General features: G+C 39.9%; 1 protein-coding gene across 7 annotated transcripts in view; it reads right to left on the bottom strand.

The window, feature by feature from the left end:
* Positions 1-990: 990 nt before the first annotated feature.
* The window catches only part of pde10a (phosphodiesterase 10A), a 65513-nt gene continuing 54321 nt past the window's right edge, over positions 991-12182 (bottom strand). For 3 of the 7 annotated variants that reach the window (XM_032541156.1, XM_032541157.1, XM_032541160.1), the window contains 14 exons: positions 11974-12032; positions 11624-11675; positions 10872-11014; positions 10223-10315; positions 9783-9969; positions 8697-8839; positions 8345-8428; positions 8106-8256; positions 7612-7767; positions 6337-6530; positions 6107-6218; positions 5818-5898; positions 5161-5249; positions 991-3580 (listed from right to left, as the gene is read on the bottom strand). In XM_032541156.1, coding sequence (XP_032397047.1) covers positions 3481-3580; positions 5161-5249; positions 5818-5898; positions 6107-6218; positions 6337-6530; positions 7612-7767; positions 8106-8256; positions 8345-8428; positions 8697-8839; positions 9783-9969; positions 10223-10315; positions 10872-11014; positions 11624-11675; positions 11974-12032 — 1644 coding nt within the window. In that variant the 3' untranslated portion in view covers positions 991-3480. The remainder of the gene's footprint in view (positions 3581-5160; positions 5250-5817; positions 5899-6106; positions 6219-6336; positions 6531-7611; positions 7768-8105; positions 8257-8344; positions 8429-8696; positions 8840-9782; positions 9970-10222; positions 10316-10871; positions 11015-11623; positions 11676-11973; positions 12033-12182) is intronic. The other 4 variants (XM_032541161.1, XM_032541163.1, XM_032541158.1 and 1 more) reach the window with 3 other exon arrangements.

Below are 12182 nucleotides of genomic sequence, written 5' to 3'. Positions count from 1 at the left end.
GAGTAGAGCCCAGGGGCTGAAAAGGCCAGAACAGGAAAGCACCCAGATGGCAAAGCTGAGCATGAGGGAAGAGACAGTGTAACATGTTATGCTTCATTGAAACAAGTAGGGCTATTTTATGGAGTTTGCGTTCATTTGCATTCTTGTGTGCTCTATTTACTTTTGATGTAATGATATGACAATGACAAAAAATGCAGTAGTAGTGGATAAAGAGGCTCCCAGACTTGCCTGAAGTTGAGGATGCATTTGATGATGAAAGAGAATTTACTTAGAATATGAAATACCAAAGGTTAATTTCCAAATGTATATCACATAAATTACTTTGTAGAATAGTGGGCCAGAGGTTATGACGTTATTGCTTACAAAGCCAAAAAAGATCGCAATTTAGTATTTAGTATTTGATACCCTACTGTATATTCAAAGACACTGACATCTACCATACAGGCTTACACTGGTAAACAGTTCTAGTTTCATGAACACACCTTCCATGGACCCCTGACACAACAGATTCAAGCATGCTATCAGATGAAACTCAGACATATGTACAGTGCAGGAGGCATTTCTAAGAAAATCTTTTCACTATATTTATTATAGTTTTGGAATGCAGCAGTATTACTGTATTTCCTGCAGTAACAAATAGATAAATAAAAAGGGTTAACCTACCAGGAACTCTGATTCAAGGTTAAAATGTATGACTGTATTACACAGTTTAAAAATGGGGCCGAAGTCATGTTAAAAAATGTCCTAATAAAGATCATAATTATTTTTATTTATATTTTGACTTTCACAAAAATGTGTAAAGAATTGACCTTCATCTCTGTGATAATTAAACAAATGGACCAGATTAAGTGCAATAACATGCTGCTGACCAATCAGGAGTGATGCAATGTCACCCAACACTGTCTTTGCAGCCCTAGAGTATCAATAATAATAATATAATAATATATGATTATTCAACCAGGAAATAAAAAATAATCTGGCACATTGATGCATTTTTCAGGTATTTAATAAAAGTCATTTGGGCTACTGCTCTTACATTTACAGTTGAGACATTCTGCAATTATTCTGGGTAACAGTAACATGTCTAGACCGTTTTGTTTATTTGAATGTTTACTTTGTACAAAACAAAAAGGCCAACATTATTTTTCTTTGTATAAAAAATATAAGTTAATTTAAATTTAACTCTAATTAAGAAAATAACAATAGTAATAATAGCAATAATAATAATGATAAAGATCATAAGCTAAACATAGTGCAGACAATGGTGTATAACTGGTGCTGAAAAGTGGAAGGGACAGTGCAGTGTTATGGACTTAACCATGTTCTCAGGGGGGGGTTGGAGTGGGTAAAGAGACAGTCAAAATCTTTTTCTCTCTCTCTCTCACACACACACACACACACACACACACACACACACACACACACACACACACACACACACACACACACACACACACACACACACACAGTCTGAAAGTGCACAACCGCCATTCAGTTTAGAGCCATCAGAGCATACATCTCAGTCTGTACAAACTAATTCTTAGATTACACACAGTATACACCCATTACCGTATATGCAAAATTATATAAAAACTTCCGTTCAGGTGCATGCTAATTTTTGCTCCTCTTGGTTGAAGCTTACTGGAAGCAATTCTGAAAAGTAACGACAGAGCACATCATGGAAACTGATGGCACACTGACCCACATGCCACCACCGAGGATCTGCAATCAACAAAACATTCATCAAAATGTACATTCACACCATTCGGGGGCCACAGTACAAGTTGTAGAACAAATTATTTGAGTGGTAATTTCAGTCTTGGAGGGACAACGTCCACTGGAATGACAGTTTCAGACAATAAAAATTGTCTTTTGGAAGATCGTGGAAACTCATTTTGAAAGAGTCCAAATGCGCCCCCCCCCCTTGCATGATGAGAGTGAGCGTAAAAAAGGAGTATTTGATTCCATTGACAGGCCATGGAAATGAGGGGAACTTTTGTCACACACCTGCAGAAAGTCAAGCAAGCATTCTTGAATCCCAGAGATAGACATACGATGCATTTAACAGGTTTGACCTAGCGGGAAAATGCGAAGCTGGCGATTTGTTGAGACTCCTGTTGAGCTGCTTGTGTCATACATGTTTTTACGCTACAGCTTTTAACCTGCAAGGACACGTCAAAAACAGACTGTATAGTTGACGACTAAGCCCGCCCTTCACTATTGATTCAATTGATACCTTAATAATTCAGCACGTCTTAACAAGGAGTTATAAATCAGGGTGCTAGAGTAATCAGCTAGGCAACAAGTAAAAAGTTTGTTGTGTCACTTCAAATGAAGAAATCTTTCAAATCCGTTGGGACACTTGGGCAGTATCCTCTTATTTTTAAACGTTCGTCTTTACCGTTTTATTCATAGTTCTAGACATGATTACTGATTAATGAGGAGAAATCAGATTGTTGTGTAAAATAATTCCTGATGTGATAGTGGTGTGACCAATGTTACGATTCAGTAGAATGCAGGCTTACTAAAACTGATGCAATTTGTGCATTGTCTTCATCTTGTGAACTCTGTCCTACACACATTATTGTTAGCGCTGGCCTGGGGTCAGATCCTGATAATCCAAAAAAAAAAAAAAGTAGATGTACTATGCAGCAGGTTCCCAAACACCAGGAGGGGCAGCGCTTCAGGGTCCATTTCAGGGAGAAACATTGTGACTCTCTTGTGATTGTTCACAAGCGTCGACATTATCTAGAACTCCTCTCGTCTCAGTTCATCCACGTTTTGTCGGATATGCTGACGGGGCGATTTCTCCACGTAAAATAGGCTGTATGTCTTTATTCAAGTACTGCAAAGGATTTTTGCTCAGAAATTAATAAAAAACTACGACAACATTCCGACATCCACCTTCTCAATAAGGTGGCATTACACCATACATCTGCTCTACACATTCCTTCTGTCTCTGGAAATACCTTGCTGAGTAGTGCGCGTACGATAAACCTACCACAGAAGGCAAACAGTACCATTTAAAAAAAAAAAAAAAGAAGAAAAAAAGCCTGAACCAACAAGATTTCACATATATCTAGTCTGTGAAAAGGTTCAGAGTAAGGCCTCTGCAAATACAATACCGTAAAAGAATCAGCTCATATAAAAAAAAAGAAAAAAAAGAACATCACAGCCAAAATAAAAACAACAAAAACGCACAAGTCCATTCTACCCAATGAAATTCCAAGCTGAGTGGATGTAGAGTGACGGGTTGAAGTCCCTCCCCATCGACTGTCTGTCAGTCTCTGGGTGAAACTGTCAGTGTTTACACCTCTGTCACCCAATGAGGTAACTGTGTGTTTTCAAAGTCAAGTCGCCTTTAGCTGATCCGTCTCCTGCTAACACAGGATGTGGGTTCTTTTTCCCCTCGACAAAGGTCCAGGTCCGTGGCAGGATTCTAGTTGTATTCCTTTTGTGGGCCAGCAACCCCTTTGGTAGTCAGTTGTCCACCTTGACAGGACCTGAATCACAAGGCCGGTTGGGCACTATGTCCTGCACTTCTCCCCGCGATATCTTCTCCCACTGGCACAGGTTTTCCCTGCACACACAAAACATCCTCTATCAGATTCAGACTCAGGTCTGTGTCACTAACACAAACATTTAATTTCTTACTGCATAAAGATGTCTTTATGCAGCAAGAAATTAAATGCATAGCATCTGAAATCAGAGTATAAAATCACGTCGGCATGAATCCAAGACATTGAAAACTTTATCAACAACAGGACAAAATTATGATGTATGACAGACATTTCAAACAAAACACACTGAAGGAAATTGTCTAATGGTATTTTACTTTAAATGCTAATTATATTAGGGTAATAATGGCTTTGGTCATGTTATTTTCAGATGTGTATTTGTTAAAAAATGAAATATAGTACTGTAGCTACTGATGGGGCAAGCTAGTTAGCACACTATAGCAGCAGTATAACACTTTGTTGCCACTAGGGTGTGCATCTGATGTGAAAAATTGTTTGGACACAATGTTGTTAGAGACAGACTTTTGAAAAAAGATAGATACAATTATGCCTTTATTTTATAACCGTAGTAATGATATTAAGACAGAAATAACCGCACATTATCAGAATAGCAAGTTATGGTTCAGAAAATATCAATATGTCCACACACTGCAACAACAAAACAAAATCTGCAATAAACCAAACCCAGTTACTCTATTAAACAACTGAATATAATGGATTTGTACCAACTTTATTTATGTATTCAATACATAAATATCAATAATGATTCAAAAATAAACATATGGTCAACCATGTGTCTCCACAGCAACAGTGTATCTCATTAGTCATCTGTATCAGTAGCTGCCCCATCATGTTGTGTTGTCAACCACCCCCCCAAACTATAATCTATAAGCCCAACACACAAGTGCAGAAAGTGGTTCCCCTCCCTTCACTTAGCCTGGCTGATACAGTTTACACGTCTGTGGCAGATCCCACAACAAGCAGCCGGGCTCCGCAGTGTCTAGGCTCGTTGCCCACCCAGGGCTCCGGTGCTGACGTACACCTAGGGCTTATATATTACACTGCTCACTTTGTTTGCATTCCCCGCAGATCAAGGTCACAACTTTTTAAAGACCAGCAGGTTACGTGCATACACACTGGTGCGCCATAGAAGAGCAACCATTTCCTGTTAGTACACTGCCTTCTACATTGAAATGTGTCTTACTGAATACAGTATGCTTTCCAGCAAGTTCTAGCACAGGTTTGTTTAATCCAACAGCAGTGCAGTAGCACGTGTTGTGTTTGTATTTTCAGTTGAAAGTGGGATGCACACCAATACACACAAGTACTCCTTATAACCTTTACATTTTATTTGTCTGGCCAATTGCTGCTGGTCATAACACACACTACTTGTTGCACTTCAAGAAGTTGTCAGTGCATTTATTGGCCATAATCAGATGGGAGATCAGCACAACAAAATGCAAGACCTAAAAGAAGTGTAAATAAAAAAAACCTACATACAGTTGTTTAATCTTCTATTGCTAAACACATACGCAAGATACATTCCTTATCGCCTCAAAATCCTGCTTGGCTTTGAGTCAAAGCACCCAGCCAAGGACAAGACTTTTCCTTCTACTTTAAAAGTGCAGCTTCAAAGACTTACTTGCAGGCTCTTAGAAGAGGACTGGATGGAGGGAAAAGCTCCGCCAGCGTCGTGTAACATGGAACTGCGACAGCATTGTAGAATCCCACCTTAAAAAACAAACAAAACATAAACCAAACAAAATTATTTAAGCCAATAGAGGCAACTTTGCATTAACATGTTCACAAACAGTATAACAAATGACTGTCATGATGACATTAAGGAATATTCAGAAATGCAGCACATGATTTTCAGTTGTCTGGGAAGTTTTTATTTTGTTTTTTAAATTTCTTTTTTAAAGAAATGTATTATTATTAATTTTAATTATTATAGACAGTCAGCACAGACATACATACATACATACATAAGTACCTTACCGGACCAAAAAATAAGAAATATGAAATAAAAATTAAATGTCTGGGATGTTTTGATAATTTACTGTAGTAATTAACTGATCTGATACCCTGGCAGGCACAGTCTTTGTTCAACTGTGCTGTATAACAAAATTTTAACCCTTATTATTTATTACTATGTAAAGTTTATTACATTACATATACACATAGCATTCTGTAGAGGCTACTTACATACAGACATTTCTAATTTTTTGTAGTGTGTGTGTGTGTGTAAATTAGAGAGTGAGCCCAGTTAGAGACACATGAGTAAAAGTTCTGGTCTTACTTGGCCCTGGGGAACTTCGTCCTTTTTGTCTCTGTCCAACATAGGGATTGGCTGCAACCCAATCTTCTTCATCTCATCTCCCTGTGGTGGAACGAAATAAAGAGAGAAATTTCCTTTTCTTTTTGCACACTGTGGCAAACCTTTTGACCACTAGACAACACTATTTTGCACTTTAGATATTGTCTGACAGCTTGGTGTAGTAGCATTACCGTTTAAAAGCTGTCATACTGGCGGCTTTAAATTAAACTAAAAATAAAACTGTTTAAACTCCAGCAGTATCCCATCGTACCTCAGCCCAGAACTCAGCATAGATGTCGTTGGCTGTGAGTCGTGTGATTTGCCATTGCTTGGTAACAGAACACAGGTCACATGCTGTCATCATCAGACCAATCACACGGTCCCTGGAGGGGAGCAAAGCCTCGTTATAGCCATGAGCAGAAACTCAGTGTGCCGTGTATGTGCACCAGGTCTGCGTGTGATGCAATGAGACCTGGTGTGAACCTGACCTGACTTATGCACTGGTGCGTGTCGTGACCTGACCTGTGTGAGTGGTTGTTCAAGTCCAGCACACTCAAGGTCAGCAGCTCCGTCAGCTGCTGGTGGTTGTTAAAGTACAGGGCGAGGTCTGTGGCAATGATGGCCTTCCGGATGATCTCTAACACCTGCTCGTACTCGCTGGAATTCAGGTTGGAGAAAATATTGTGCCCTTCCAGCTATGAGAAACAAAGAGATCAATAAAAAAGCAAAAGCTCCACTTATGAGGCGTTCTGCTCAGCTAGAACAGGTTGTAATCCACGGTCATCTCAGGCCGTTGCAGGTTCACGCAGATCCTGGATGTTACAGAAGAGGGCACTCAGAACTAAGTCATATGATCCTATAAATAGACCTTTGGTTGACAGTGTGTGTGTTTGTGTGTGTGTAAAGATTAGATTTTGTAGAAATGATGCGGTAATTAAAGTACTAGAAGAAAGTAAAAATGTACTTATAAATGTGAAGACTATCTCCGCCAACCAGTCAAGTTGCAGTTTACATCTATGTCTGTCCGGACGCATGTAACATGTATGTAGTGAAGACATTGGAGGAATTCCAGAAAAGGTTTTAAGTGTATTTTTTGGGCAAAATTGAAGTTTTCACTATATTGAAATGTATTCCAGTGAATAATTTCTACTGAGAAACATGCCATCTTTACTCAAAGCCTATTTTTACAGAGGAGTACAGAGGACTGATAGAGAGCTTCCTCACATGCTGCATCAACAATCACCTGAAGCTGAATATCAGTAAAAGTGAAGAACTTGTGGTGGACAACCAGAGGAACAGGAGTCCCCCTGTCCTGGCTGCCATAAAGACAGAGGAAGTTAAGACGGTGGACTCACGCAAGCACCTTGGGGTCCAATTTTGCTCATTAATGGGAGTTGTTCTTCATCTGAGACGAGGGTCTAAGGATAGAGGATGTTGTTGGATTTACAGATTGTGAAGCCTCTATAGGCACAGTTTTGATTTGTGATATAGGGATGTATAAATAAAAAAGATTTGACTCAACTATTTTAAGCCTAGTTCTTGTTCTGCTGTCATAATCAGCATATTCCTTCTTGATTCATGGCCACAAATGTGTTAATTGAGGTCACAGTGAAATTGACCTTTGACCAATGACCCCCAAATTCTAATGAGTTCATCTTTAAGTCCAAGTGGATGTTTGTGCCAAATTAAAAAAAATTCCCTCAGGGTGTTCCAGACATATTACGTTCACAAGAATAACATATATTGTACATTAAGTTCTGCATAGTTGAGCTCTACCTGTAGGATGGAGACAGTCTGAGAGAAGTGGTGTTGCTCCATGGTGGAGGTGGAGTACAGAGCAGCCAGCGGATGGTCAAACTTCTGCAGGTATGAGTTACTGTACCCCCGATGGTCCAGATCATGGCACAGGCAGGCGATCAACAGACCTTTCTTCTGTAGACCAGAGTGGAATGACGGCAATTACAAAACTTAAAATCAGAACCCCCAGATCTTAATATCAATTTATACTGTTTATTGATCCCCAGTGGAGAAATTACAATTTACATTCTGTTTTGTTATCACTACACACAGGCCTGAAATACACACACACTCAGGGCCTATTCATGCACAAACCATCCACACTGTGTACTTTGGTCCGTACTGGGACTTGAACCAACGACCCTCTGGTTCCCAACCCAACTCCCTACGGACTGAGCTACCGCCACCCCATCTTGTTTTTTTTTTTTTTTTTGTCTTGAAACAGTAAAACCCAGACTCAATAAGAAGCAAACCTCTAGCTCTGTGAACATCCCAGAGGTTTTCTGTAGGATGACGTACATACAGTGGGCCACCGTCACTGCGTGCTTCCAGTTGTGGTAGGGCACACGCCGGTAGTTCTTCCGTACAGACATGGTGAACCGACACAGCTTCTCCAGCTCAAAGCTACACACAACAACAATACAACAATTAATCAAGCTGAGCTTTAATGAAGAGCTGACGCTGACATTGTCATGGCCGAGTTACGCATCACCTGGTCTTTCCACAGGAGTTATGAACCATGTAGATAAAGACAGCAGGCCAGATCTCCTCAAAGGGGCTGATGTCAAAGTGAAACCTAGAGGAGGGAGAAAGAGATGGATGGGGAGTCTAAATAAGCATGTACAGAGAGACAGGTAAGGGGACTTCTGAAGCTGGGTGTGTTAAACTGACGGCTGTCCTCCAGAGACCCACCACTTCCTGCCTCCCCCCCCCCCCCCCCCCCCTCCCTTACAGAGCTTCTGGACTCTGTCATCGTCACTTTCACAGACACATAGCTGTAGACCAACCACACTCACAGCAGAGCAGAGATAACAACCCCAAACTGAACCTGAAGGGGCACTCACATCTCGATCTCTTTATAAATGGGTGCAGGGAGGTTGAGCTGGGTGAGGGTCTTCCATTCTTCTGATGTGCAGATGCTGTGGTAAGACAGCTTTTCCATCGTCACTCTGTAAATGCATTCAGAGTGCCGGATCCTGTGGTACATCTGCAGAGACACACAGAACAGGAATTAGTCTTTAAAATATCGAGAGAGGAAACTGAAAACTCCAGCGCTATAAATACCTGTAAAAATATCTTATATCTTTGTTGAATTCTTTAAGAATCACTGTTGGAATTTTCCAAAGGGTCAGAGAAAGTTAAGTTGTCCGCAACAGTCCTGTATCATATTTTATCTGTCTTCAAAAAGTGTGTCCATATCTGGTTTGTATCCCTGTCCCCGTTCCCAGGTACAGACGCCAAGCCTCACACCTTCCACCATAAATCAGCATAAATCAGGAGCCGGCCCGAGCAAGTTTCCTAGAGACGCGGGGCATAAATTACAGCTAAACATAAATCCTGTCAGTGGACGGATGCAGACTTCTCGTCTTAAAATATTAACATGCCTCATCAATTTTAAAACCAACTTTGTGACGCTGCTCCTGCGTAAGTTTGTCGCACGAGAGGATGGTGAGTCAGGCCCCCACAGAGAGGAGAGGCTTTGACAGACAGACCACACAACGCAGCTTTCCAGAGTTTATTCATGAAACGGCTGGTGTTTCATTTAAGGAATAATCATCACTGTCAAAAAATAAGCTTTTATTCACATTTTTGGGGCAATGCACATTTTAAATAGAAGCTGGCACTGTCTCTGTCAACCTTGGAGCAAAATGAAATGACTTCTCTGACAAATAGGGAAACCCGCGGCCTAGTAACAGCTGCAACAAGCCTTCCAGCTACAGTATGAATTGAGGGCAATACGTCAAAGGTGCAGTTCTATGAAAATAAGAATGAAGTATTCATGGCCATGAAGTATTATATAATCTACCTACACTGCAAAAGATAAAGAGCAGGTGTGTGCAGACAGATGTAAAGAGAATGGATCATGTTTTTGTTGTTGGAGAAAATTAGTTAGTCAATTAAATATTTGAGGACTAATTCAGTTTACTCACATTTGCACAGTGTAAGGCCAGAGCACAAAAGACAGCAAACATCTTAAAGTTGTTCTCATCTGTTTTAGTGAAGGCACTTCCGCTTAGCTTGTTCACCATCTGTACAACACCTATAACGGTCCCCCTGCTCACAATGGGCATGCACAGGATGTTCCGCGTGGTGTAGCCAGTTTTGAGGTCCACCTCTCTGTTAAGGAAGACAAACAAAAATATAATATGACATTCATCACATAAGTGAGATCAAAGTACACCAAAGACCTCTATAATGAGAGGGAGTATGACTACCGTGTTTTTATCCCAAACAGAAAAAGAATAAGTCAACTGAAGAAAGATTGTCCAGGACAAATCATAGAACAACTTCAAGACAGTTAGTTAGATTGTTGATGATCATATAAAATGATAAATAAAAACGGCTTGTTGCAGTGCTTGTTGAAGTTTACCGGTTGAACCGGGGGTCTGCATAGGCATCTGGGATATTTAAGACTTCCCCTGTCTGAGCCACTTGGCCAGCTATTCCCTTCTCTATAGAAAACCTACAGGGAAAAAGGAGAGAAGAGGACAAGAGTTAGCTCTGTGGACTGCCCTTCAAGTCTTCTCAGTCTGTCGGTGCCGGGTGGATGGATGAAAATCAATAATGAAAAAATCAATCATATAAAAATCTATGCCAAGACCTTTAACAATGCAATTCACAGCACAGATAGTGTGTAGATTTACTGTATTTATTTAGAGGGTAAAAACGATGTTCCATTGGAATAGTACAAAATCTGCAGATCGTTCAATGTTTTGCTGCTTTTCTATTGACTTTTTTATCAGTGGAAGCCTTTTTTCTGAGCTGTCGGTGTTACAAGAGGACCTTATTCTTTATACACTATGGTAAACAATGTCTTCTACGGGAAGGACACACTTGACAGTGTGGAGACAAAAAACCCATTTGAAAATGAGTTCCAACTGTTCTACTCCTTCAACATAAACTATAATTTTTTTTATTGTTTTGCATGCATAGAAAACTGAAACTTATGTACAGTATATCAAAAAGAATAGATGTTATAGTTCAGCACACTGTTAGAGAAAAGGGTAAATCGTACACACCTAATTTCTTTGGTTTTCCTAAAGACAGGTTTGCCTTCTTTCTCTTCTCCAATATCGAACAGGTCAGAGTACAGTTCTTTGTTGTTGTGATCTACCTGGAAGAGTGCGCACCTGTCCGCATTCACCAGGTTTTTTGCATATATCTGCAAAACAACACCAGGGACAGAATCTTATTAGCACCACTGAGGGTTTAAAAGAACTGAAAAAAAAACATGGATTAGTAACATCAAGTACCTCCAACTTAATTTAATCAGTTTTAATGTTTTTTTTTGGATGGGACAATTAAATGTAGAGAATTTAAAACACACAGTATAACTACAAGTCATTCTAGTTCATTTGAGAGTTTGAACCAGATGACTTGAATGACCTGAGATGACAATGCAAGTCACAAGGCAACAACATACATACAAACAAAGAGGCGGGTTTTAGTAGAAAAACAGGGAAATCATGTTCACCCAGATTACATTTGTTTAAACTATGGCAAGCTGGGAAAACGTCCTATTTTAGGTTAAGGCCAATTCTTAACATGTATTTAGTATGTCTGTGTATCTATTATAATATATTATGATCCTGTATTAGTAATGCCATAAAACGTAAAGTCAGAAACATTAGCAGTACCCCTGTAGCATGTGTGTATCTGTATCACAGCAGCATTATTACTCTTATTAACACACATAACATAACACACTCCCAGAGATGTGTAGCCTTGAAGACAATGTGAATGAACACATACTTGCAGAAATCACACTCACCATAATATGTTCAAGTAGAGAATCTATTGCCACAATGTTATCAAAGTATGTTCTGTGCGAAAAGAAGAAATGGCGCATTGAGATGTTGACAAATGGGAAGCTCTGATGACGTTCACATTCAAGACATGAAAGCTAACTTGCCTAATATGCAGTCATTCTTTCTATTGTGTGAGCAAAAAGGGGGTTATTTATGTTTGACCTGACATGAGAAAAAGATACTAACTCACATGCCCAAATCTTAATTTTGTTGTACTTAGACTAAAATAAGAACATGATGTAAATACACTTTAAACATGTTTTCATTAGTATTCTTTTAGTGTTAGGTAAGCTGTTCCAACAGCAGCTCTTACTTTGACACATCTAGTAGGAAGTCATTGAGCTCAGTCTGTTTGGCGAGGCCTCTGCACACCTAGAAAGAAAGAAAGACAGGCCATGACCTTTGACTGTAAAATCAGTGGACAGAGCAAGTGTGATGTCACCCACTGGTTTGTGGAGATCTGCTATGAGTCGTTGAGTTTGACGTTACGGGCGCAGCCATCCTGGTTGCGGATGTGATGAT

The sequence above is a fragment of the Etheostoma spectabile genome, chromosome 17 (genome assembly GCF_008692095.1).
Source record: "Etheostoma spectabile isolate EspeVRDwgs_2016 chromosome 17, UIUC_Espe_1.0, whole genome shotgun sequence".
In the NCBI taxonomy this organism is placed as follows: domain Eukaryota; kingdom Metazoa; phylum Chordata; class Actinopteri; order Perciformes; family Percidae; genus Etheostoma; species Etheostoma spectabile.
The sequence above is the reverse complement of the archived record's forward strand: the minus strand, read 5'-3'. Positions and strand labels throughout refer to the sequence as shown.